At 40.8% G+C, this 27,288-nt stretch overlaps 1 protein-coding gene across 3 annotated transcripts in view; it reads left to right on the forward strand.

Annotated features, from left to right (window-relative positions):
* The window catches only part of LOC137380216 (interferon-related developmental regulator 2-like), a 62,168-nt gene extending 35,288 nt beyond the window's left edge, over positions 1-26,880 (forward strand). For all 3 annotated transcript variants that reach the window (XM_068052029.1, XM_068052030.1, XM_068052031.1), the window contains 6 exons: positions 2,710-2,888; positions 4,754-4,862; positions 6,722-6,856; positions 20,720-20,848; positions 21,791-21,886; positions 24,363-26,880. In XM_068052029.1, coding sequence (XP_067908130.1) covers positions 2,710-2,888; positions 4,754-4,862; positions 6,722-6,856; positions 20,720-20,848; positions 21,791-21,886; positions 24,363-24,443 — 729 coding nt within the window. In that variant the 3' untranslated portion in view covers positions 24,444-26,880. The remainder of the gene's footprint in view (positions 1-2,709; positions 2,889-4,753; positions 4,863-6,721; positions 6,857-20,719; positions 20,849-21,790; positions 21,887-24,362) is intronic.
* The last annotated feature ends 408 nt before the right edge of the window (positions 26,881-27,288 follow it).

Below are 27,288 nucleotides of genomic sequence, written 5' to 3' on the forward strand. Positions count from 1 at the left end.
GCTCAGTTGATTTCACTGTGTGAATATTGCAGCAGCATGCTACTCCTGTATTTTAAAAATAAATGTACAGTTTTTTGCAGGAATAGCTTAAATTAATTATGAAAGCACCTGTTACCAGTTACATGCCAGCTGATTTTGCTCGGAAATAATCATTTGAATGGTATTTTCTGTTCATATTACTTTTATTTAATATAATCCTTGGGTATTGTTGAAAACAGACATTTTGTCTCTGTTTTCAGCAATACTCAAGTTCTGTATTTAGAAATGACTACAATCTAATCCAATAAACAAATGACTTCTAGTTTTGTAAACTGTGTTTGATAGTCTGGTTTGAATGCTACATGTAATGCTTTGGTTGGACTTGCTGAGGAAGTATCGCACACTGACCCTGGTTAGTTTTATGTGCCTTAGGCCCCAGTTATACGTCAAGAGCATTACGAGTTACTATAATAGCTGTAAATCAGGAGGTGGAAGGAAGAGAAGGACTTGGTAAAATTGCAGTCACCAGGGAAATGGTGCTGAGAAAAATGATGGAGCTGTGGACTGACAAGTCCCTGGGTCTTGATGGGCTTCATCCTAGGGTCTTAAAAGAAGTGGCTAATGAGATAGTAGATGCGTTGGTGTTAATTTTTCAAAATTCGCTGGATTCTGGAAAGGTTCCATCAGACTGGAAAGTAGCAAATATAACCCCTCTATTCAAGAAATGGGGGGCGACAGAAAATGGGTAACTATAGGTCGGTTAGCTTTACGTCTGTTGTGGGAAAGGTGTTGCAATCGATCATTAAGAAGGCTATAGCTGGGCACTTAGAAAGACTCAAGGTAATCAGGAATAATCAGCATGGTTTTGTAAAAGGGAATTCATTTTTAACCAATTTATTGGAGTTCTTTGAAGAGTAACATGTGCTGTGGATAAAGGGGCGCCCATTGATGTACTTGGATTTCCAGAAGGCATTTGACAAGGTGCCACATAAAAGGTTATTGTGCAAAGGAGGAACTCATGGTGTAGAGGGTAACATATTAGGCATGGATTGGCCAGCTGGCAGAAAACAGAGTATGCATAAATTGGTCCTTTTCTGATTGGCAGGATGTGACGAGTGGAGGGGTCTGTACTGGGGCCTCAACTTTTTACAATTTATATCAATGACTTAGATGAGGGGAACGATGACTTGGTAGCTAAACTTGCAGATCACATAAAGATAGTAGGAAAGTATGTTGTGAAGAGGACATAAGGAGGTTGCAGACTGATAAAGATAGGTTGAGTGAGTGGGCGAAAATCTGGCAGATGGAGTATAATGTGGGAAAATGTGAAGTTGTTCATATTGGCAGGAAAAATTAAAAAAAGCAGAGTATTACTTAAACGGAGAATGACTGCAGAAACCCGAAGTGCAGAGGGATCTAGGTGTTAGTGTATGAGTCACAAAAAGTTAGTATGCAGGTACAGCAAGTAATAAAGTAGGCTAATGGGATGCTATCCTTTTTTGCGAGAGGAATTAAAAATAAAAGTAAGGATGTGATGCTTCATTTATACAGGGCATTGGTGAGACCACATCTTCAATACTGTGTGCAGTTTTGGTCTCCTTATTTAAAGAAGGATGTAAATGCATTGGAGGCGGTTCAGAGGAGGTTTACTAGATTGATACCTGGAATGACCAGGTTGTTTTATGAAGAAAGGTTGGACAGGCTGGGCTTGTTTTCACTGGAGTTTAGAAGAGTGAGGGGAGACTTGATTGAAGTTTATAAGATCCTGAACGGTCTTGGCAAGGTGGATGTGGAAAGGATGTTTCCTCTTGTGGGTGAGTCCAGAACTAGGGGGCACTGTTTTAAAATTAGGGGTCACCCTTTTAGGGCAGGGGTGAGAATTTTTTTCTCTGAGGGTTGTGTGATTTTGGAACTCTCTGGCTCAGAAGGTGGTGGAGACTTGGTCATTGAATATTTTTAAGGCGGAGCTAGATTCTTGTTAGGCAAGGGAATCAAAGGTTATCGGGAGTAGATGGGAATGTGGAATTCAAGACACAGACTGATCACCCGTGATCTTATTGATTGGCGGAGCAGGCTCGAGGGGTTGAATGGCCTACTTCTCCTAAGTCATATGTTCGTATAAAAGGTATTGGACATCTAGTTCCTGTCAACCCACCATGTGAAATGTGTTTGCTTCTATCTATTATTCCTAAATATTCTATTTAAAGGCATGGTTGGAATTCAGTTTTCATCATTGAGATGCATCACTGTATCATAGTGGAAATGAATCAATACTTGGCTGGTTTGGTTGGTTGGATAAGTTGCCAGTGACTAACCTCAAGAAGTAATTCGTAAATATATTGACCCGTGTGATAAAGATTTGTTTGAATCGGGAACTAATCATTGAGTGTTCTATTTATGGATTTTTAATACCTTCACAGACAGGGAAATTCAGCTGTTATGACTGCTCAGGAATTGTCATTGACATCGGCTGATCTTTGCTACTGTCGGCCCTTAAATGTTGGGTAAAGGTGTTGAACAACCAGTTATATTAACTAAATTTTGGGTTAGGGGAGATTGAAACAGAGCCCTTTATACTGTGTACTCTTCCCTACACACCAGAGTTCCTCTTTATGGTATGCAGTTTGTGCTTTCACATCAGAAATGGACATGGCACACTGTAAATGTGTTCCGTAAACCCTCTTGTTTACTTCTAGCTATTCCTTATATATATGTATATATCTATTTCAGGACCTTGCATCTTGCTTGACGTGTTTGGAGAGTGTCTTTAGTGCTTCATATATAAAGGGAGATGGATCAGTGCCCTCCCACAATTCTCAGACTCAAGTCCTTCATTGCAATGCTCTGCAGTCCTGGTCTTTACTGGTTACCATCTGTCCACCCTCCAAAGTTCAGAAGTTCTTGGAAAAGTAAGTGTGCATGACTGCCGATACAGGTCTACTGCCTGGAATTGCATCTTAATGTTTTATTTTAATACTGCTTTATGGTAAAGCCAAGTTGAGTGCCCTCAGATAGATCAGTAATACAACTGTAAAGGGTATCAGGTTTTGCACAGAAGAGAAATACCATTCTGTGGCTTTCGGAGGAGCTCTTTTGAGGTTGCTTGTCAAATGAGTCACCTATCTTGTGCATCCCCTAAATTCCTGTTCAGTGAGAGAATAAATCACCCTTTCATATTTTACTCTAGGAGGAAATAATTTCATTGTAAGTCAAATTCTCCCAACTCTCATCTTTAGTTAATGAATCAAAGCAATTAAGATCTCTGCCACTTGATAGACATCAGAATTTGGATTGTTATCTTGCAGCCTGACATTGTGAAAGATCCAATCAGCTGATGCTACAGGCACTGAGCTGCTCAGTGTTATCTTTAATTGAATTCCTGTCAAATATGCTGCCTTTCTGATCTCTAGACTTGTCATTCCTTGACTATATAGATGGGCACCCACTCCCAGGACTCTACCAGTACTGCAGTACAGCTAACCTTTAGAAAGTATGTGAACAGTATTAACACTGAGTGGGCCTTCCCCTCACCCCCACCCCCCTACCCCCCTCACTGTGGGACGATGCATGACCTCGGCTGGTTACCTCAGACTGTTACGACTGAGGCGGGAGGAGTGCACTGTTTCTGTAGTTCCACTTCTCCACAGGTCACAACATGTATTTAAATTTTTTACCAGTTACTGATGCGGTCAATCATAGACTCTGCTTATCCCAAAATAAAATACACCAACCAGGTTTCTTTAATAAACAACAAAATAATCAGTTTATTATCAAACAAGTCTTAACCAATAACACAGAGATTGAAATATAAAAGTTCCCTTTTTACCTTAGCCCCTCACACACGCTGGTTAACGGAAAAAATGGAGATTTACTCTTCAGAGCTCTATTACCAAAAAAAAACAGACAAAAAGAATACTTTAGCCAAATACTTGTTAATTCTTGAAGAATAAAAGAAGATATGGAAAGATATCAGATGTCCTTTGTTTTGATTTGGCATCCTAAATATGCGTCGACAACTGTCACTGGGCTCCTCCTAGAACAGTTCTGGTCAGGTGACGTTGAAGATTAGTTTGGGTAGGCTTTCCAGGCAAAATGCAGCAACAGGGGTTTCAGGCAGTTTCTTAAAGAGATGGAAAAGTTGGCAGTCTATTTTCAAGAGATGGCACAAGCTGAGTTGGGGTTTGCTCCCTTAATAAGTTTTCTCCAATTGTCTTTGTAACACTGTCCATATCACCAATTCGCTGTCCAAAGCGAAACCAAAAATAATGTCACAAGAGTCAAGCCTCCTGACCCCTTTAAATCTTGACCTGTCACTTCTTTGTGAACATCTTTCTCCAAGTCAAAAAAACCCCTGCTGGGTAATTATCAGAAGACGGGTGCCTTCCAGTAAGGGCTTGTTTTTAGCACTCCTTGATTCTTCCAGTATTTCCTGTTTACAAGCTCAGTCCAAAAGACCTTCTGATGACCTCTTTTTAAAAAAACACAAAGTTTCAGCATTTATGGACTCCTTTTCAGTTTTAAAACCCAAGTCCTCAAAAATAATTTTTTAAAAATGGAAGCACTCTATTGAGTTAGCTGAAATTAGAAATCATCCTGTTGGAGAATAGAGTCTGAACTTGTGTCCTGTTTCTCTATGGCACAGTTCTTTGTGGCTGTAGATGGCTGTACTGCACAAATAAAATCAGATTTAATTGAAAGGAAAAGTTGTTTTAAATGTAATGCTGATCTGACACTGAAATGTTACTGTACTCATGAATTGTTAACTATTTTCCAGTCATCTGCCCAAATTACCTGGCCTCCTCTGTAGTGACAATGTGACCTTGCGAATAGCAGCTGGGGAAGCGATAGCACTTCTGTTTGAGTTGGCACGCAAGATTGATCAAGTAAGGATTCCTTTGTGTTCTTTGGAACACTTTTCCCCAGAGAGTGGTGGAGGCAGGGTCATTGAATGCTTTTAAGGCAGAGGTAGATAAATTATTGATTAACAAGGGAGTCAATGGGTATCGGCGGTAGGTGGGAAAGTGGAGTTGAGGCCACAATCAGATCAGCCATGATCTTATTAAATGGTGCAGTAGGCATGAAGGGGCCGAATGCCCTACTCCTGCTCCTAATTCGTATGTTCGAACGTATGCACTTCATTGCAGAGAAATGACGCAATCATTTCTTAAAGCAAAGAATTTACTATTTATTTGTGCATAAATATATTAAATATTCAAAGATTCTGAAGTTTTTCCCTGTCAACTTTCTCGCCCCTCTCCCTATGGCGTCCCTTTAGATTGGCAAACCTGCCTCTTGTGAGAATTGAAGTGTGGTGTTAGTTTGTGATTTGAACTTTTAGTTGAGGTAACTCTCTGCCTATCTGCTACTCTTGGCTTATTTTCTTTCCTGCCCTTCATTTTAAATCAAAAATACTGACCTAACTGTTTCCTTTGTCACTGATTTAACTTTATTATGTAAGCTATCACACAGGCAAATGCCCTCAAGATTGAAGTCACTGGAGCATTGATCAGACATCCTGTTTGTCCTACAGATGCTTAGTGAGTTGGGAGCACAGGGGAGCTTTGTGTTAAAATCAGGTTTTCTTATACCTCCTTTGCCTGTGTTCATGGATTCAATGAGGGTTTGTTCTCTCAACAGGTAGTTGAGACCTAGGTTGCACTACTGGGTTTGAATGTCAAAAAAACTCTGCAGTGCAGCAAATTGTAAATTACTGACATAAAAGCAAAATACTGCGGATGCTGGAAATCTGAAATAACAACAAGAAATGCTGGAACCACTCAGCAGGTCTGGCAGCATCTGTGGAAAGAGAAGCAGAGTTAACGTTTCGGGTCAGTGACCCTTGTTCGGAACTGACAAATATTAAAAATGTCACAGGTTATAAGCAAGTGAGGTGGGGTGGGGCAAGAGATAACAAAGGAGAAGGTGTAGATTGGACAAGGCCACATAGCTGACCAAAAGATCATGGAGCAAAGGCAAACAATATGTTAATGGTGTGTTGAAAGACAAAGCATTAGTACAGAAAAGGTGTTAACGGACTGAATATTGAACAGCAGCAAGTGCAAACATGAAAAAAAAACAGTGGGTAAGCAAACTGAACAAACTAAGATGAAATGAAATAAATGCAAAAAAAGGTTGTAAAAAATGTAAAAAAGAAAAGACAACTAAAAATGAAAGTAAAATGGGGGGCTGTCATGCTCTGAAATTATTGAACTCAATGTTCAGTCTGGCAGGCTGTAGTGTGCCTAATCGGTAGATGAGATGCTATTCCTTGAGCTTGCGTTACTGACTGTGTTTTTGATGCCTTGGGAGCGCATAAATGTTCTGTATGGCCAGTGCTGACTGGAAATTCCTGGGTTCAATGCTGCATGTGCACATGTCATCATAATCCTTATTTAAAGCTAATTGAAAAAAATGAACTGAACAATCATTGCAACGCATATATATGATAGATATATTTGTGTATCAGACTGATGTATGGTTGGAGTTCTTCTCTCTCTGGTTGTGATAAATGTGTTGGGGAAATCTGTAAGAACTCTGGTGCACTTGAATCTGGTGATAACTGATGCAGGTAGTGTTGAATTCTGTTACATGGTAAAAAGTGTTTTACAACCATCTGTTCCTTCAAAATTCAATCTTGGCAAACGCATATAAAACTCCACTTTGCTCTGAGGGAATTATCAGATTTCTGTTGTATATTAATTCTGTTATATGATTGTGTATGTCTTGCCGTTTTATTTTAAAGGACTTTTTATATGACGGCACTGATCAACTTTGTGAAAAGCTGAAGGCGTTGGCAACAGACAGCAACAAATACAGGGCAAAAAACGATCGGCGAAAGCAGCGCTCCATTTTCCGAGATGTCATGCATTCCATCGAGGTAGGTTTTGTTTCAGTTACCTTTGAAGGCTGGAAGATAGGTTATATGCTTTAGAACCAACAAGAATGAGAGCAACACACCATACCTCAAAATTAATGGAAAAATGATAGAAGCTTAGATTTCTTGCCTTCACAATACTCATACCAAAGCTTTATGTTGTCCAATTATGTTAATGTCTTCCAATGGATGAGTTAGAGAAACAGAGTTGAAACATCAGTGCTATTTGGGGGGGAAAGTAGCTTTCTACAATCCTATGCAGTAAAATGCCTGTTTAAAGTAAAAAAAAAAAATCCAAGTCATCCTATTTCTTTTTTAAAAAGCTCCACTGATGCCTTCATGGATAAATGTACCATGTGCAGTGATACTGGGCTGTAAAAAACATTTTAGCCTGGAGATGCATTCTGTGCTGAGGGTGCTTTTTTGAGGTCAGGAAACCTGGAAGAACTGTGTTCCCACATGATCTGCAGTTTTTAACTGCAGGGCTACTTCAAAAAAAAAAAAATTGTTAGTTTCCCACCCATAGGCAGCCTGATTGACAGGCTGGAGGCCTGTCGGGCAAGGAAGCTGCATAAGGCCGCAGCCGAGGAAAACAGGTCAATCTAGTGTCAGGCAATGGGGAGAGGAGAGCAGCTTGGGGTCTGGTGGTAGTGTGGGGGAGTGGAGAGGTGGGTAGTTTGTTGGGCCTGGAGGAAATGCCCTTGCTGCTCCCAGCTCACTAGCAGTGTTGTAAAGGCACTTTATTTATGGATTCATCCCTTCTTGCCTCCTTTCATCTGCTGGGTTTCCAGAGGCCTTGGAAACCCAACTGACATGAGTTAAAAATAATGACTTTTAATGAAGTGGCCTGCCTTCATTTTATAATAATTAAATGACCAAACCACCACCCTGAGCAGATTGGTTGTCCACCCCTCGTCTCACCCCCATTACAACTGGAAGTACGTGGCATTGAGTGTTTTATTATTTGTAAAGAGCTAGGAACTAATTGTTATGAGTAAGTGTGTTCTGTGGGCTATATTTCACTGTTGCACTGGACTCATGTGATGTGTAACACTACACTGGCCTAGGGCAGTCTCAAGCAGCAGAGAGCTCCAGCCTTTCCAAATCTTATGTTTGATTATTTCTAACTTATGGGAACCAGAAGAGACAATATGGTGGCTGCAGCTGTCTGTGAGTAAGCATAAAACATTTTAAATGAACTTAATGCTGAATTAGATTGAAAAAGATTGACCCAGATTAATGTCAGAGAGAGAAAAAAACTGAGTGACTTGTGAAAAAACGAAATGACTGCCAGCACAGCAATGAATGCACAGCTACAGCCCATAATGAATTGGAAAGCTGATACTGTAGAGGCACTTGCGAAGTTTAAATAAAAGTGCAGGTTGACATTCAGTACTTTTGTAAAAGGCAGTTACGAAGAGGAGAGGGGCAGCTATATCCTTCAGTGGGCAGAAGATAAACAATTAAATTTATTTAACAGCTGGGACAGCAGAAACCCAGATAAAATCTTGAAAAATTCAGCACCCATCTCCAGCCAAAATCAAATAATCGGATCTACCGATATGAATTTCACGGCCTCCAATAGGAATTATTGACAATTTTGTAACAAGATTGAAAAATACAGCCAGAAAATGTAAACTTAGGGACACAAATGAAAGGTTGACAGGTGAGCTAATTTGGGGTTCTGCACACCCTGAAGTACAATACCGCAGGCTGTAGACACTGTCAGAGCACACACAGCCATGAGTAGACAGATGAAGACACTAACTATCCAAATGGCTAGCCTTCAGTTCAGCCAAGAGAAAGGCTGCAGAGTTGATGCAGTGAAACAACAAAAGAATGCATGCTAGACAGAATGAAAAACATGCAGGAGCAGTGGACAACCAAATGAATTCACAGACAGAAGGAAATTTCCCACGTATGAGTCAATCTGCAGAGCTTGCGAAAAGGCCAATCACTGGGAAAAGATGTGCAGAACAAAGGAAGAAGGTGGTAGACGAGTCACCAGAGACAGGGCAAATGAGTAGGAAAAGAAACCCAAACATCCATACCCTGGAAGATGATGAGTTTGATCAGCAAGGGGGTGAAATGTTATCGGGGGTAGGTGGGAGTGTACAGTTGAGGTTACAATCAGATCAGCTATGAGCTTGTTGAATGGCGGAGCAGGCTCGAGGCGCCGAGTGGCCTACTCCTGCTCCTAATTCAAATGTTCGTAGACATAAGAACCATACAACTGCATGAAATGTCTGGATGTGACAGTCCCCAGAGAAAAGAAATTCTCGCAATTATTCAGATAAGGAAGAGGGTGAAAAATAAGTCCACAATGATAAATCTGAAGGTGAAGATTGATACCAGAGCACAGAGTAACATCATCCTGCTCAGACTATACCAGAAGATCTGTGCTGAAAATTTGGAAGAAAATGATTATCCAAGGAAAGGTGCTCTGAAACCGAACATTATGCTGACGAATGTGGGGGATACAGAGATTCAACAACTAGGAACAACCGAAACCGGAGGGGCACATAAAGGAAAGGATGTTAATTATGTTCTACGTCACAGAAACAGATGGTCCTGCTATACTGTGGTTGAACAGTTGCGAAGAGCTGCAGATTATCTCATAAACTGAGATGGAGGAGGCGATCCTGCAGGTTGAAGATAGTATACCCATTGAAAAGCGCTGTTTGCTCAGAAGCAAAAGAAATCTGGTTCAAATGTACCCAGAGTTTTTTGATGAGATGGTTGGATGCTTTGAAGAATTTGAGTATTACAACACTGTTGACCCAGTGGTGAAACCAGTGATTCATCCCCCACATAAAGTACCAATAGAACTAATTGAAAGATAGCTCCAAGAGATAGAATAAAAGGTGATCACCAGAGTCTCAGAGCCTACAGATTGGGTAAATTCCATGACGGTGAGAGAAGCCAAAGGAATGGCGAATAATTTGCCTGGATCCCAAAGATCTTGAGCAATAAAGAGGAATCGATCACATCAGCACTGGCAGGGGCAAAGTTTTCAGCAAGCTTGATACCAAAAATGGCTACTGGAATGTGAAGCTTGGCGAGGAATCTTCACTGTTGACAACATTCAACACACTCTTTGGACAGTACAAATTCCTGCATCTACCTTTTGGTCTTAGTGAGCCAGCAGAAAGTAGACGAGACATACCGATGATGTAAAGGAGCAGTCAGCATTGCTGATGATATCTAGATATATGATGTAGACAGAAAAGATCATGACAGCCATCTACATGAAGCCATGGAGAGAATCCGGAAAGTGGGGTTCAAGCTAAATGCGGATAAATGTATTGTGAAGGTGACCGTTTACCAGTTCTTTGGAATGGTGTACACGCCTGACAAAGTCAAGCCGAATCCTGAAAATATCTCAGCTATCTCTGGGATGGAAGCCCCAAGAGATAAGAGAGAATTGAGAAGTTTTGCTTGGCTTGATCCAATACATGAGCTCTTTCATACCACATACGAACATCCGAATTAGGAGCAGGAGTAGGCATATGTCAGAACACACAGCAAACTTGCGAGAGCTAATGAAAAAAGATGTAGAGTACCAGTGGTCAGAGTCACACGACAGGAGTTTCAACAAACTCTGAAAGGTAGTATGCAAGGAGAAAAGTATGCCATACTACGACAGAAAGAAATCTGTCACTCTGCAAGTAAATGCTTCTGCAAAAGGACTGGGAGCAGCCCTGTTACAAGAGGGAAAGCCAATAGCATTTGCATCCAAAACTCTAACATCAGCTGAGACCAGATGTGCCAACATAGAGAGCTTTTGGCAGTCATGAATGGATGTGACCACTTCTATGCATATTTCTTTGGGAGAAAGTTCATAGTGGAGAGTGATCATCGTCCACTGGAGCAGATCTCCAAGAAAAATCAATGTAAATGCCCAGCAAAGCAGAGGTTACTCTTGAGGCTTCAGGCTTCAGAGTCATGATTTCATTTTGAAATACAATTCAGGAAGAGAATAGTGCTGGCAGATAGCCTATCTTGGCTGTCGTCACAGGAGAAACATGAGATAAAAAATAGAGGTATAACGCTTCATCGCATGAATGTAACATCACCAACACGGAGTCAAATTAGAAATAAGACTAGCAAAGAGGAGTTACAGATGCTCTCTCAGCAAGTGATCCAAGGATGGCCTGATAAGATCCAACAAACATAGCCAACAATATGGCAGTACTGGTCTATTAGAGATGAAACCTCACTGGAAGATGGTGTTCGCCTAGCAAGATCTAGAATAATCATACCCAGAATAATGCAGGAAGAATTTCTCCAGATGAAGGCCACATGGGAATAGAGAAGTGTCAGATCAGCTGTGTACTGGATAGGCATATACAAAGACATTGAAAATATGCTGTCTACATGCAATATATGCCAGAAATACAGAAACTCACAGCAGAAAGGGGAGATTGATAGAAGGATTAGAGGGGACATGAGGAAAAACTTTTTCACCCAGTGGGTGGTGGGTATCTGGAATTCACTGCCAGGAACAGTGGTGGAGGCAGAAACCCTCAATTGTTTTAAAAGGTACCTGGACATGCACCTGAAGTGCTGCAAGCTGCAAGGCTATGGACCAGGTGCTGGAAGGTGGGATTAGATTGGGCGGCAGGTTTCTATTTTTCTTCTTCTCGACTGACACGGATACGACGGGCTGAATGGCCTCCCTCTGTGCCGTAATTTTTCTATGGTTCTTTGATAGCTACCGAAGTACCACCCAGACCATGGTGTACTGTAGGAGCTGATTTATTCACACACAATCAAGAATGGCATCTCATAGTCGCAGACTACTACTCAAAGTTCCCTTTAATCCAGAAAGTGAAAGACTTGAGAGCCATAACAATCCTCTCAGCGGTATGAGTTCTGTTTGCTGAGTAAGGGATTTCTGAAAGATGAATATGTGCCAATGCACCTCCAGAGAATTTAAGGCATTTGCTGAACAATATGGGTTCAACACCATCACCTCATCAACACACTACCCACAGGGACATGTATTATAGAAAGATACATCCAGACAGTCAAAAGAGCCCTTACGGAATGCCGAGACACGAGGGAAGGCCCAAACCTTGCCTTATTGTCATTTTGATCTACATCTCTCAAGGCTGTTATGAAATCACCTGCAGAGTTGTTGAATGGAAGAAAGTATAAGATGACTCTGCCAAGCAAGATGCATCCTCTAAGTGACCAAGAGGAAGTAAGACAACTCGCTGAAGCACAGGTAGAAGGGGATCAACACTTCAGTAAGCGTGCTAAATTCCTGTCTGAGCCATTGAAAGGTCAAACTGTACATGTGTAGGATCCAGTCATGAAAACCTGGAGCCCAACAAAAGTTGTTGGTGAAGCTGAGAGTCCAAGGCCGTATGTCATTGAGACCAAAGCCAGTAAGCAAATGAGAAGGAACCAAGTCCATATTCGACCTACACCTGAGCTGGAAAAAGGGAAAAGACCACCAATTTAACTGGAAACATCACGATCCAGCGAGACAACATCAACAATGTCACCAGCAAGTGGCACAACATTAGCAGCAACACGCATAACATTCATTATCTGTGCTGTATGCCAACTCACCAGAGAGCAACAAATGCCAAATCTACAAGATGGAGGCACAACATCTTTCCACCTAAATGATACCGAATAATAATTTTAGAAAAGAAAACAAGCTATAAAAGACTCAAAGGGGTTCGTTTACTGCTAAAAGTCAATTGTTAATCTTCAATTTAGAAAAAAGTAAATGATTGAAACAGTAATATGGATACAGAAGCATTGTGTTTTAAAGAAAGAGGGATGTTATATATTATTCATAAAGAACTAGGAACTAATTGAAACAAAAACAAGAAATGCTGGATTCACTCAGCAGGTCTGGCAGCATCTGTGGAAAGAGAAGCAGAGTTAACGTTTCGGGTCAGTGACCCTTCTTCGGAACTAATTGATGTGGGTTCTGCGGGCCACTTTTCACTACTGCACTGGAGTCATGGGTTGCATAACACTACGCTGGCCTAGGACAAGCAGCAGGTAGAGCTGTGTTAATACAGAGTTCCAGCCTTTCCAAGTCTGAAGTGTGTTTATTTCCAGCTTATGGGAACCAGAATAGGCGGGTTGGGTTCCTGTTTCAGACTTTTTGAATTTTAATCTTGGACCCAACCTATCTGTTGTTGGGAGTTAAGATTCAGCCCATAGTGAGAGTGTGTTGTTTGTTAGTACTTTCCTGCGTTGGAGGATTGTGGGTTCAAGTGAAAATCGTACTTGTAATCCTAGGGCAATAAACTGGTATATCCCATATTATCCCATGGTTGGTCTTCCTTCAGACCACAGGAAGCTTGGGCTTGCCCAAGATGTGGCACAAAAGAAAGCTATCTGGAGAATCCAGAAATGTAACAACTGTGTAAGACTGTTAAAAAGGGGGTCTCACTTCCCTCTACGGTCCTGACCCCGTACTGAGTATCAATTGCACAAAACAGACTTTGGATACAATTTCCACTTTATGTGGAAAGCCTTTATTAACTCACCCAGCAATTGTATTTACTTACAACACCAGTTGTTTAGTAGATCTGCGTACTGGAGCTCGTTTGCAGGTGGTCAGGTCTGCTGAATGACTTCTCCGCACGACTTCTTGTGACTGACCAAGTCACACTTCCCGGCTGCAGCAACAATGTCCTTGTGAGCTGTGACTTTATATCCCTTTCTGACCATGGCCCCTTGACATACGAGGTAATGTTTTGAATTGGATCATCTGATTGTGTTTCAGTGTCTTATCAATCCCACCCTGGCAATGCAAGACCACTTGCATGTGGTCATATCCTGCACTCAGCAGGGAAGGGGGTCTTAGGTACATACCACCCATGGATGTGATATCTGCATCTTGATAAGACAAGAAGGAAACCATTCACACATATTTCAAAAGGCCATTGTCAATGAGAGTGGTTGTAGACAGGCTGTTTGATGTTCTAACTGCCCGGGTTACCACATCAGTGGCATACCCTGACTTGTCTGTTTCTGTCTGTATGTGGGGGTCCTTGTTCAGATACACTATTTTTTATTTTTTAAACGTCCAATATAAACCCCAGCGATGATGACTTCGGTCAGAATTCTTTCCCCTTCGTCCCAACATCCTCCGCCTCCATATTCCTACCACCCAGCGAGTCCCACACGCTGGTCCACACCACATCTGGTTACATTTTACTGATGAACAGAAATGCAAGAGATATTAACAAATGCCTCACAGCACAACAAAAATGCAAGAGATATCCAAATGCCTTACATCTGTGCTAAATTAGGTGCTGCAGGTGCGCTTGATATATAGCGGATGCAATTTGTCTTGAGCACATGAGATAAATATAGGCCTGTACTGAATGAATACTGCAGTTAAGAGTGCTAGCCCACAGATGAGACATTAAACCAGGGCTCTGCTTTGGTGGATGTTCAAGATCCCGTGACACTATTTGAAGTAGTGTCTTGGCCAACATTTTTTCCTCACTCAGTGGCACTGACAGTAGAGTAACTGGTCGTTCATTTCATTGCTGGTCAGGGACCTTTTATGCCTAGTATGGTTGTCAAGTTCATCTGCATAACATAGTAACTCCATTTCATCAAGTCCACAGCACAGTAGTAGGCCATTTGGTCCAACTGGTCTATGCCAGCATTTATGATCCACAGACACATATGTATGAAGTACTTTATAGGGTGTCTTGGGGGACAGTGATAAAACGTATGAGATAAACAGAAAATAGTTTCTTTTAAGAAAAATACCACCCTTGAAAGGCTCTAGAACTGCATGCTAAAAATGGTTATTCTGTTGACTAGATGAAATATCTACAAATAAAAGCCAGTCAGGATATCATTGATTACTAAAAGATGGGTGTATCTGGGCAAGTGGTCACCAAGCAAATCCTGGGGCCATAAATCATTAGCATTCATGATCAGACAATTAATCATTACATAATTTAACCTGAATAACCTGACATAGACAGAGATTGTCAAACAACACTGGTGGGCATCAGCATACTTTGTGCATATTTGTTTTGAAGGTTACTGTCCATTATTAAAGTACCTTTGCCTCTCATACAGACTTCTCAAAGAATCAACTTTAGACGGCTGGTTATTCAGTTTAAACCAAGTCATAACAGGCCCTGAAGCAAGATGTAGCTCAGTAGCTTTCATTACACTCTCAAGAAAGACTGTAACTGATAAAGTAAAAGGAAGTCAACTAGTAAATTTGTTACAAAAACAAGAAATGCTGGAATCACTCAGCAGGTCTGGCAGCATCTGTGGAAAGAGAAGCAGAGTTAACGTTTCGGGTCAGTGACCCTTTTGAGGAACTGGCTGAATTTGCTGTTACTGATCTGTTTGTGAATATGTCTGATCAGTACTTTAGTCTGTTATGGAAGTGTTCTGAAGTGAAATTGGGCGCCTTACGCAAATCATGCTTGTAATCCAGAGACAATAAACTGACTATTTGCTCAGGCTACAGTATCCCATATTATTCTGCATGCTAGGGCTTCCTTCAGTTCATAGCAGGCATGGGCTTGCCTAAGACCAGCGGCACAAGAAAAAATATCTGGAGAGTTCAGAAACGTAACAGCTATTTAAAGCTGTTCTATCTTAAATTCATGGTCTATGCTACATCAGATGCTTCAAATGCAATTCGTTTTTAGCGGGTACAATTTGTCTAGATAATATGAAAAAACATGTCTGTCCCCAGCAACATGCATTTCTTTTTGCTTTGGTTTGTCTCAAATTTTGGTTAGTCTGTACAAACCTCTTCCAATTCTACAGCATTTTAATGCTTTCTAACATTTCTTTCATATTTCACTGTTTTCCCAAACTCAAGGTCTCAGTCTTCTACCCGACTCATTTGTTTTCCTTCACCTGGGAAGCAGCAAGAAGCTCTTTTTAAATTATTGTTCTTATTTATCTGGTTATAATGAGAATTGTGTAAATTTGAAAACAGTCAGGTTTGGATGTGTTTCCAACTCTGCACTAGGAAAGGAAAAGCAATCACCCAGCATTCCCACCAGACTGCTATCCAGTAGGTACTGTTTGAAAGTATGTGTATATGAATGTGTCTGGTAAAGACAAGATCAGGCTCTGTTCTCATGCCTTCTGCAATTAAATAGCTGCTGACACAGATTGTCAAATGTTGCCTGTGCCTGTGGAGCCACATCTAGCAGATGTCAGTGATCAGTGGTAATACTTCAGTGCAAGCAGTCTAGTGAACAATGCAGATGAGCTGAGGATACAGATAGATACTTGGAAGTATGATATCATAGCTATTACTGCAAAATGACTTAAGGGCAGGAATGGCAGCTCAATATCCCTGGTTACAGGGTTTTCAGATGGGATAGAGAGGGGAATAAAAAAGGATGGCAATCATATTGGTTAAAGAAACAATCACAGCTATGAGGAGGGATGATATGCCAGAAGGATTACCAAATGAAACTATATTGGTTGAACTGAGGAACAAAAAGGGGTAACCAAATTGCTGGCAGTACACTATAGACCCCCAAACAGGGAGGTAGAAGAACAAATATGTAGGCAAACTGCTGAGAAGTGCAGAAACAAAAGAGCAGTAATAGGGTATTTAAACTACCCGAATAACTGGGATAAATTCAGTGTAGAAGGTACAGAGGGTGCAGAATTCTTAAAATGAACTCAGGAGAACTTTTTGAGCAAGTACGTAGCAAGCCAAAAAAGAGAAGGGCAGTTCTGGACTTAGTTTTACAAAATGAATCTGGGCAGGTGAAAACGGTATCGGCAGGTGAGCATTTTAGTGGTAGTGGTCATAATTCAGTTAGATTTAGTGTAGTTATGGGAAAGGATAAAGAAAAGATAGACAAAGGGTAAAACATTTTAATGGCTAATTTTACTAAACTGAGATGTCGTTTGGCAAAAGTGACTGGAAACAGCTACTTAAAGGTAAATCAGTGTCAGAGCTGTGGGAGATATTCAAAGAGGAGCTGAAGAGGGTTCAGAACTAACACCTTCTCATAAAGAAGGAGGGTGGGACTCTCAAAGCTAGACCCCCCCCCCCCCCCCCCCCCAGCCAATGTAAAAGAACATGCAGAGTAGGATAAGGAAAAAAAAGCCTATGTCAGATGCCAAGAGCTCAATACTTCCGAAAGCCTAGAGGAGTATAGAAAGTGCAGGGGTGAGATTACAAAGGAAATTAGGAAAGCAAAGAGAGGGAATGAAAAAATATTGGCAAGTAAACGCGAGGAAAATTCAACATGATTTACAAACACACAAAAAAAAAGAGGATAATGAAAGAAAAAGTAGGACCAATTCGAGATCAAAAAGGTAATTTGTGTGTGGAGGCAAAAGACATAGTTATGCTCCTTAACGAATACTTTGTGTCTGTTTTCAAAAAAGAGTGGGATAAAACAGACATTTTAGTTCAGGAGGAATGTGAAATATTGGGTGGGATAAACATAGTGGGGGGAATAACAAGGTGTTTAGCATCCTTAAAAGTGGATAATTCACCATGCCTGGATGAAATGTATGATGTGACAGCCAATCTGTCCCTTGATGCAGAGCTCGATACACACATAGGGAAAGCAGTTACCACCTTTGGCCAACTTGCGAAACGCGCATGGAATAACACCAAGCTGACCTTAGGACCAAGTTCATGGTTTATAAGGTCTGTTTTCTGGCACCTTGCTGTATGACTGCGAAACATGGGCGACTTCGAGCTACCAGGACCAGAAGCTTAATAATTTCCATCTTCGCTGAGTGCATTGCATTATGATTTTATCCTGGCAGGGCAAAATTACAAATGTGGCAGTCCTTTCGAGCACCCAAGAGTGTTGGCACTAATCAAACAGGCGGCTTTGGTGGATTGGACACATCTGCAGGATGGAAGATGGTGGCATACCTGAGGACCTTCTGTATGGTGAGGTAGCTGGGGCCAGATGACCAGTGGGGTGCCCAAAGGCCCTAAATGTCGACTATTGCACTTGGGAGTCTCTAGCGGGCGAAAGAGGAAAATGGCGACACATCCTGTGGTCTGGTGTGCACTACCATGACGATCAGTTGCTACAACAGCTTGGCAATGGGCCAACGTCAAAAACAACAACGCTCAGCATCACTTGGCAGCTTCACATGCAGCACTTGTGGCAGAACCTGCCTCTCCAGGATTGGCCTTCACAGCTATCAAGAAAGGTGCACCAAGTGCACCCAAATGGATTGTTTGCTGCATGTCCATTATCTTTCATAGATGGAAGGATGCGAGCCAGGGTGAAATGTATACCAGGCTGCTAAGGGAAGAAATAGCAGAGGCTCCAACCATCATTTTCCAATCCTCTCTGGCTAGAGATGTGGTGCTGGAGGACTGCTAGCATTGTGTTGTTGAAGAAGGGATAGCCCGTGTAATTATAGGACAGCCAGCCTAACCTCAGTGGTGTGCAAATTATTGGAAAAAAATTCTGACACCGTATAAATAGTCATTTAGAGAAGCACAGATTAGTCAGGGACAATCAGCATGGATTTGTTAAGGGAAGGTTGTGCCTGACTGACCTAATTGAATTTTTTGAGGAGGTAACAAGGAGGGTCGATGAAGGTAGCACATTTGATGTAGTCTATTTGGATTTTAGCAAAACTTTTGTCAGGTCCCACATGGCAGACTGGTCAGAAAATTAAAAGCTCATGAGATCCAAGGAAAAGTGGCAAGAAGGATCCAAAATTGGCTCAGTGGCAGGAAGCAAATGGTTATAGTCGAGTGTTTTTGTGACTGTAAGGATGTTTCCAGTGGGGTTCTGCAGGTCTCAATACTGGGTTCCTGTCTGTTCATAGTATATAATGATTTAGACTTGCATTTAGGGGGCATGGTTAAGAGGTTTGAAGATGATGCAAAAATTGGCCATGTGGTTGATGTTGAGGAAGGAAACTGTAGACTGCAGGTAGATAGGAATGGACTACTCAGATGAGCAAGAAAAGTGGCAATTGGAATTCAGTGCGGAGAAGTGTGAGGTAATACATTTCGGGAAGGCAACAAGACAAGGAAATACACAATAAATGGTAGGATTCTGAGAAGTGTAGAGGAACAGAGGGACCTTGGAGTGCATGTTCACAGATTCCTGAAGGTAGCAGGGCAGGTAGAAAAGGTGGTTAAGAAGACATATGGGATACTTCTCTTTATTGGCCGAGGCTTAGAGTATAAGAGCAGAGAAGTTATGCTAGAACTGTATCAAACACTGGTTAGACCACAGCTAGAGTTACTGCGTACAATTCTGATCACTGCATTGCAGGGAGGATGCGATCACACTAGAGAGGGTACAGAAGTGATTTATGAAGATGCTGCCAGGAATGGAGAATTTTAGCTATGATGAATGATTGGATAGGCTGGAGTTTGTTTTCTTTGGAACAGAGGAAGCTGAGGGGAGATTTAATTGAGGTGTATAAAATTGAGGGCCCTGGATAGAATGGATAGGAAGGACCTATTTCTGTTAACACAGAGGTCAAAAGCCAGGGGGCATAGATTTAAAGTAATTGTCAGAAGGATTTGAGGAGAGTCAAGTAATTATTTCACTGAGGTTAGTGGAGATCTGGTACTCATTGAATGAAAGGGTGGTAGAAGCAGAAACCCACATCGCATTTAAAAAACACATAGATATGCCCTTAAGGTGCCCTTGAGGGCTACAGATCCAAGTACTGGAAGGTGGGATCAGACTGGATAGCTCTTTCCACCTGCACGAACATGGTGGGCCAAATGGCTGCCTTCTGTGCTGTAAATCTTATTATCTTTTTGTGTGTCAGTTGTTTTAGGAGAGGACAAGACTGTTGGCAGGGTGTGGGGGGGGCGCGGGGTTGGTGGTGGTCGGTGGTGGTGAGATAGCACTTGGTTGTCTTGCAGTGGCCTGTTTGAAATTGGTTTTGTGAATTTAGTGCAAAACTGATTTAACTTTGTCACAGGGGCAATAAATTCAGCTATGTTGTTGAGTAAAGTAGATATTTACTCCGATTTAGCCATGTTATACCTGATTTTATAACACAGGGTCTTGAATAGGAGAGTGTTCTAGTGCCAAGACCAACACCCCTTGCCTAAAAATTCATCCTAAAAAAAAATGTTTAGTACTCATGAATTTGAGTGCCTGTTTAATCAGTTGCGCAAATCCTTTTGAACAGAAATATTCAAATACTGAACAGAATCACAGAATTGTTACAGTGCAGAAGGAGGCCATTCGGCCCGTCATGTCTGTTTGGAGGTTTATTTGTTTCTGAATATAAAATATTTATTGGGGTGATGGTGATGAGAGTGATTGGAAAAACTCCTGACTCAGCTGTGTAGGCAATTGAAAAAACATGGAACTTTCCATTGCTAGTGAGATGCTCTTTAGGACTAATTACATGCAATTGTCATTGAGTGAAATTGGATAAAAGGTGTCCGGAAGTAAGTTAGAACATTGTAATTCAGTAAAATTATTTTAATTACATATCACATGGAGCAAACTTTGACTGATTTCTGAACCTCAGCCGAAGTCAGGATTTATATGACATACTACTGAATGATTGTAGAGTGTTTGTGCTTTCTGCAGGTGTGTTGAGCTTGTTTGCATTGTAGAAGCAATGCAGTGTACTGTAGAGAATGATAAATAATTATCTTAAACATGATGTAACAGGTACAGTGTTGAGGTTGTTATTTTACTGTCGATCTGCCAGATAAAACAGTTTAGCCCAAGTCGTATTTAAGTTTTGGAAAAGGTCTCGGCAATGACTGTTCTAAGGGGGAAATTATTGTAAGCCATTTGTGGAAGGATAGGACAGTTATTTTTATGTAAACCTGATCCATGTGCTGCATTGATTGTGCTTTAGTATAGAATGAAAAGTAATTTTTAAATGATGGGTTTCTGTTTTTCTTTGTAGGATGAAGAGTGTCCAGAGGAAACAATCAAGTTTGGGATTGAGTGCCTTTACATAGATAGTTGGGCCAGAAGAAGAGTCTATGATGCCTTCAAGGAGATTCTCGGATCTGGTATCAGACACCATCTGCAGGTAAAAAAAAAAAGGCATTTGCAGACCAAATTAATTAAAGCTGACTTGTTTGAAATTACCACTAGCTATTGGGATATGTACCATGACATGGAAACACATGCAGTTTCCAGCAAGAAATTATATGCAGGAACACACTAACGTTTTTCCTCCCTTCTCACGCCAACAATCCTAAAGGCCTCAATACACACAGGCTAGTGATTTTGACCACTCTGCTGCCATAGCTGGTATCATCTAACTTGGCACAGACCAGGTCAAATCCAGGACCTTTCTACTCTGCCTGGCTCAGGACTGCACCACTCAGATTGGTTGGGGGTGGTGAGGGTTACCAGTTTTTGGCTAGTTGATATCTGATAGTGTGTGTGAAAATTTTCTCTCAGGCCTCTGATGCTGGTGCCGTTGAACTGGCTGCTAAGACAGCCGTAAGTAGCAATAGTCTGGAAGTATGTTTAAAGCAAAGATTGACAGATTTCTAAATACCAATGACATAAAGGGATAGTGTGGGAAAAAGGCATTGAAGTGGATGCTCAGCCATGATCGTATTGAATTGTGGAGCAGGCTTGATGGGCTGAATGGCCTACTCCTGCTCTTATGTCCCTAAGTCGCCTTTTTGTGGGAACAGGAGGTTTCTGCTCCATGGTGAGAAATCACATGATCTCGGTCTTGTCTTTTTTTATTTTCCCTTTCTAAACATAAAAACTTTTCCATCTTTAAATTATTTGAACAGAGAGAGCAGAGAATTGCTCCAGAGTGGATGTTCTTGGAGATAATCCTGGAGTTTGTAAAACTGCTGGGCCAATATGCAAAATTATACAGATGCATACTAAAGGCACTCTTACATGCCATGTTAAGAAAATGTAGCAATTTTTAATTATAAAAATTTGTGAAAAAATAATTCTGATTTGAACTCATCATTCAACTTTGGTTAACTTACTGTTTCCAAAGCATAATGAATTGCTGCGGGATATCTTTGAACTGGGTGCTCCTCTAATGCTAGATGCTGCTGCTATCAAGGCCAATAAAATTTCAAGATTTGAAAAGGTAAGCACTTTTGATCTCTGTCTAGATATTTAAATATAACATATGCCACATATTTAAATAGTATATATGCTATTTGAAATGCTTTTGATGTAAGTTTTTGCTTTGTTCTCATTCTCCCTCTTACCCTATTTGCAAAGCAGGTAAGGAATGAATATGAATGAGTCACATTTCCCTTCCTTTGTAATCTGTTGGGGAATAGATTTATTCTGATCTAGAACTCATCGTACCAGGAATTTTAGAGTAAGTAGTTGACTGGGTGGTCTTGAGACTTGAACTTTGATTCAAATTTAAAGATATTCTGAAATTGACTAGAAATTGCATGAGAGAACCAGAGGTTGACTCTCCAACTGCTCTTCCTCTCCTCCCTTCCTCCTTGTGTGGAGGTACCTCCTATGCAATTATTATTCAACAATTTGTGAGAGCTGCATCTTAAGTTACTACCACTCTCTGTATCCAATTCACTGGATTTATAATTGGGACATGATTTGAATTATTAGCTTATGGTTTCCTTTTGTATTTTAAAACCTTGTTGTAACTAATTAGAGCACTCCAGATCTTATTGAACCATAGAAAAATTACAGCACAGAAGGAGGCCACTTAACCTGTCGTGTTCATGCCGGTCGAAAAAACTAGCCGCCCAATCTAATCCCACTTTCCAGCTCCTGGTCTATAACCATGCCGGTTGCAGCATTTCAGGGACATGTCCAGATACCTTTTAAAAGAATTGAGGGTTTCTGCCTCCACCACCGTTCCTGGCAGTGAATTCCAGACACCCACCACCCTCTGGGTGAAAAAGTTTTTCCTCAAGTCCCCTCTAATTCTTCTACCAATCACCTTAAAGTTGTGCCCCCTAGTAATTGACCTCTCCACCAGGGGAAACAGGTCCTTCCTGTCTATTCTATTTAGGCCCCTCATAATTTTTTACACCTCTGTTAAGTCACCCCTCCTCTGTTCTAAAGAAAACAACCCTAGCCTATCCAATCTTTTCTCATGGCTGCAACTTTCCAGCCCTGGCAACATTCTTGTAAATCTCCTTTGTGCTCTCTCCAGAGCAATTATGTCCTTTCTGTAATGTGGTGACCAGAACTGTACGCAATACTCCAACTGTGGTGTTTTAGACAGTTCCAGCATAACATCCCTGCTTTTGAATTCTATGCCTCGGCCAATAAAGGAAAGCATTCCATATGCCGCCTTCACCACTCTAGCTACCTGTGTTGCCACCTTCAGGGACCTGTGGACATGCACTCCAAGGTCTCTCCCTTCTGCCCCTGTCAATATCCTTCTGTTTATTGTGTATTACCTCGCTTTATTTGCCCTTCCCAAATGCATTACATCACACTTATCTGGATTGAATTCCATTTGCCACTTTTCCGCCCACTCAACCAAACCATTGATATCTCTCTCGAGTCTAGGACTATCCTCTTCACTATCAACCACACGACCAATCTTTGTGTCATCAAGTTTCCCAATCATGCCTCCCACATTTAAGTCCAAATCATTAATGTATACCGCAAACAGCAAGGGACCCAACACTGAGCCCTGTGGAACGCCACTGGAAACAGCTTTCCATTCACAAAAACATCCGTCGACTACTGCCCTTTGTTTTCTGTCCCTGAGCCAATTCTGGATCCAACCTGCCACATTCCCCTGTATCCCATGGGCTTTCATTTTACTGACCAGTCTAAAACATGGGAACCTGTCAAATGCCTTACTAAAATCCATGTAGACCCAACACTGCACTACCCTCATCAACCCTTCCTGTTACTTCCTCAAAAGACTCATTTAAGTTCGTAAGACATGACCTTCCCTTAACAAATCCATGCTGACTATCCCTGATTAATCCATGTCTTGCTAAGTGGCAGTTTATCCTGTCCCTCAGAATAGATTATAACAATTTATCCATCACAGAGGTCAGACTGAACGGCCTATAATTATTTGGCCTATCCTTTGCACCCTTTTTAAACAATGGCACAATGTTTGCAGGCTTCCAATCAATCGTCTGGTACCTCGCCTGTATCTAGTGAGGATTTGAAGATGATCCTCAGCGCATCTTGTTCTTGTCCCAGTGGGGTTTGATGCCACTTACTGGTTTGCTAGAACTTTACTACAGCTACAGTAAGTGTGACCTACTTATATAGCCACCATTTGCAGAATTTAAAATCTCTATTCTGGTATAGTCTATTCAGTTCAGGCCCACCCCATGAAATGTGAGGATGTGCAGACTGGCTGTTAGGTATTTGCCATTCCTGCATGAATTTGACCCTTGGAAGGTTCTGTGGAATACTTACATGGAAAGTATCTTACAAGATTATCTTTACTACTACCTGAGGAGCAGATTTGGGGGCTTCATGAACCTTCAATTTAAGGTGTTTTTTTTTTACTCCTAATGGGTCATTCCTACCAGATTTTTTATTATATATATTTGTGTTGTTAGAAAGTAAGAGTAATCTGTTGATTTTCATCTTTCCTGAAACAGCATCTGTACAACTCTGCTGCATTCAAAGCAAGGACCAAGGCAAGAAGCAAAGTCCGGGATAAAAGAGCAGATGTACTTTGAGAAACGAAAAGAGACATCATGTCAGACCTCTTTCTGTAAATTTTAATGTTCCTTGTCACTGTGATATAAAATACACTCAACAGGGTTTTCTGAATAGTGTAAACAATCATGGGGCCTTTTAATATTGCATGCACACACAGCTCCCCTTGCTGTGTTTGCCTTTTATTTAATTGTCATTTCACAAAATCAGCATTTTAAGTATATAACCTGTTGGATTGATTCACAAAAAATGTGCTGCTATATACTGATGCAGCCATCAGAATAAGTAAATTAACTTGATTGTCTCCATTTAACCTTTTGCCTTTGCAGAGTGAACTTGTAAATTTAGTCATTTCATTCAAAATATATTATGGGGAAATTGATTAAATATTTCAAATTAATTTAATTTTGCAAAAAAAAAAGAAAAGCACAAAAATAAGTGGGTAGTCTTTTATAATTTTCTACCTACATTTTGTACCATCACGTTTCTCTTTTTTAAACATGAATAGATAGTCACAGAGCTGGGTTTGGAGAAGGCTGAGTGTGCAGACTCACTTTTGTGGATCTGGTAACCAGATGTTATACCTAGGATTTTGATTTTATAATGGAAAATCAGTCCCCTCTGATTGCCTTCTGCTTAGACTTCTAGTCAGTATAACTGACCACCTGCAAAATTAACCTTGTCTCCAGACTTTGCACTTTTCATGCAATATAAAGTGGATGAGACCGTGTAAGCGCTTTTTAACATTGTGATTCCTACTGCTTCTCTCCATAATTTAAATCACATGGTACAGTAGAGACCATTTACAGTTGGCTGTGGGTCACTTTGAAAGTACATGGTTTTAGTGCTTGAGGAACTTGTCATGGCTCCATGCATACATCTTAGATTTCTGCTCCTTCTAGTTATGTATTTGCAGTACATTACCACCCTAGGTCTGTAACATTTCGGTCTTAAAATTATTTATTCAGGGGATCCATTTACAATAGACTTGAAGCTGAAATATTGTATATTCAATTTATATGAAAGAATTATTGAAAAAAAAATTGCTTTCTTAAACTCCAAACATTTCAGTTTAATTCTAGCTAAAGAATAAAACAATGGGTGCTTTAATGTGATTGTTCTCTTTTTAATTTTGTTTTTATAAACCTTACCTGTGATTTCCTGGAGCTTCTGTCCCAGCTTCTGGCTGGCAGGATTCCACAGGTTTTGCCAATGGTGCTCCGTGGCCATAAGGATTGCCGAGTGCTGATTGGGGTTGATTCTCCTCTGCCCTAGTTAGTCACGTACTTTATTTCTGTTTAGTGCTGCACTTCAAACCCCAACTAACAGTGGTGTTCTTTCTTTGGACTCTGGGAGATCTAGAAGGAGAAAAGAGAGGAGAGTCATGCTAGACCAATGCTGAAATTAACTATGTGCCTCTGTTTTTGATTCTTGGGCTCCAATTCTGTGACATAGTATACTCACATATGCAACTAGTCAGACTACTTATGTTTTTGTCCATTAATCCCATATTTTCTTTGTAAACACACAAACATGCTATGGGATTACTGTTGCTGACATTTGGGTGTTGCTCTTGAAAGGTTATCAGGTAGAGTACAAAAAAAACGGCAAGAGTTTTGACCGTGAAAACCATTTAACCCTGATTTCTAGACTGTTCTAAACTGACAACTATAATTTTAGCACCAGTTGTATACCTTCGCTCAAGAAGCAGAATTGCCATACTAAAATCATACAATTTTTTTTCTGCCTTGTGTGTTTGGTGCTGCCTAGTTGTCGGCCAGAGTATATTCTACATCCCATCACTCTCACCTTTGTCCCATTGCCAACTTGAAAATGCACAATAAAAAAGATTGTTCTCTTTGGGATGTAATGAAACTATTACTTTTTGTCACCATAAACCAATGTTCATGAAAAGAAACAGGTTCGTTTTCACACAATGGCAACCAATTAGGAAGAGGGGTGGAGATTATTCCTCCCAAATCAAACAGCAATGGAACCAGGAGAAGTCACCAATTGATGTTGCATTTTCAAGCCCTTATCTATCAATGGCTTTGTTTGGCTGTACTACACGTAAATCTCATGCCTAATTTGCAACAACCAAATGTCAGATGGAACAAATATTACAAATGCATCTCCCTCCTTCCCCTGCCCCAGTAGATTGGATTCGGGGTACCTTGGTCTTCATTGTCTCCCCTGCCTGGAATATTGGATTTAGAGTTCCTTGGTGTTCTGCCCTTACCCACCTCGGTAGATTGAATCTGAGGTACTTGGTTTCTGCCAGATTTGATGGGTCTGCCTCCTGCTGCTTCAGACAGGTCATACTTTTATGCAAACAGTTTTTAACAAGTAAATCCTTTTCCAAGTCTCATTCTAAAGAATAAGGAAGGATTTTTGTGTATGTGCCTTTGCATAATGTATGCTGTATCTAGAAGAGCTTATTAAATATTGCAGAAGTAATTAGTGTTTTTGGTATCTTATTGCTGGGGTGTTTTGGAAGCATGGAAGGGAGGCAAGAGCCTGGCAATGTTGGGAGCAATGTTTAGCAGCCTTGTGGGGGAGGGGGAGTAGAGAATAAGACCAAACTGCCCTTAGCTACCCTTTTGAACTCTTGGGTGCCAACCCCATTTTTTTTGCCATCAAAGGGATTCTCGCCCCCGTTGTCAGCCAGTCCCTCCCTTTATCCTGCTGCCTTAATCATTTAGTGCACTGTATCAGTTTCCCAACATATACTCTTTACTAAACATTATTAAACTTTGATTTCTGTAAATAAAAATCATTTCACAAAATACTTAATGCAGTTTCCATTTAAAAGAAACGTGCATCAAAAATTGTTTAGAAAAGGGATTTTTTTAAGTTGCCTTTTAA

The sequence above is a fragment of the Heterodontus francisci genome, chromosome 19 (genome assembly GCF_036365525.1).
Source record: "Heterodontus francisci isolate sHetFra1 chromosome 19, sHetFra1.hap1, whole genome shotgun sequence".
NCBI classification, from domain to species: Eukaryota; Metazoa; Chordata; class Chondrichthyes; order Heterodontiformes; family Heterodontidae; genus Heterodontus; species Heterodontus francisci.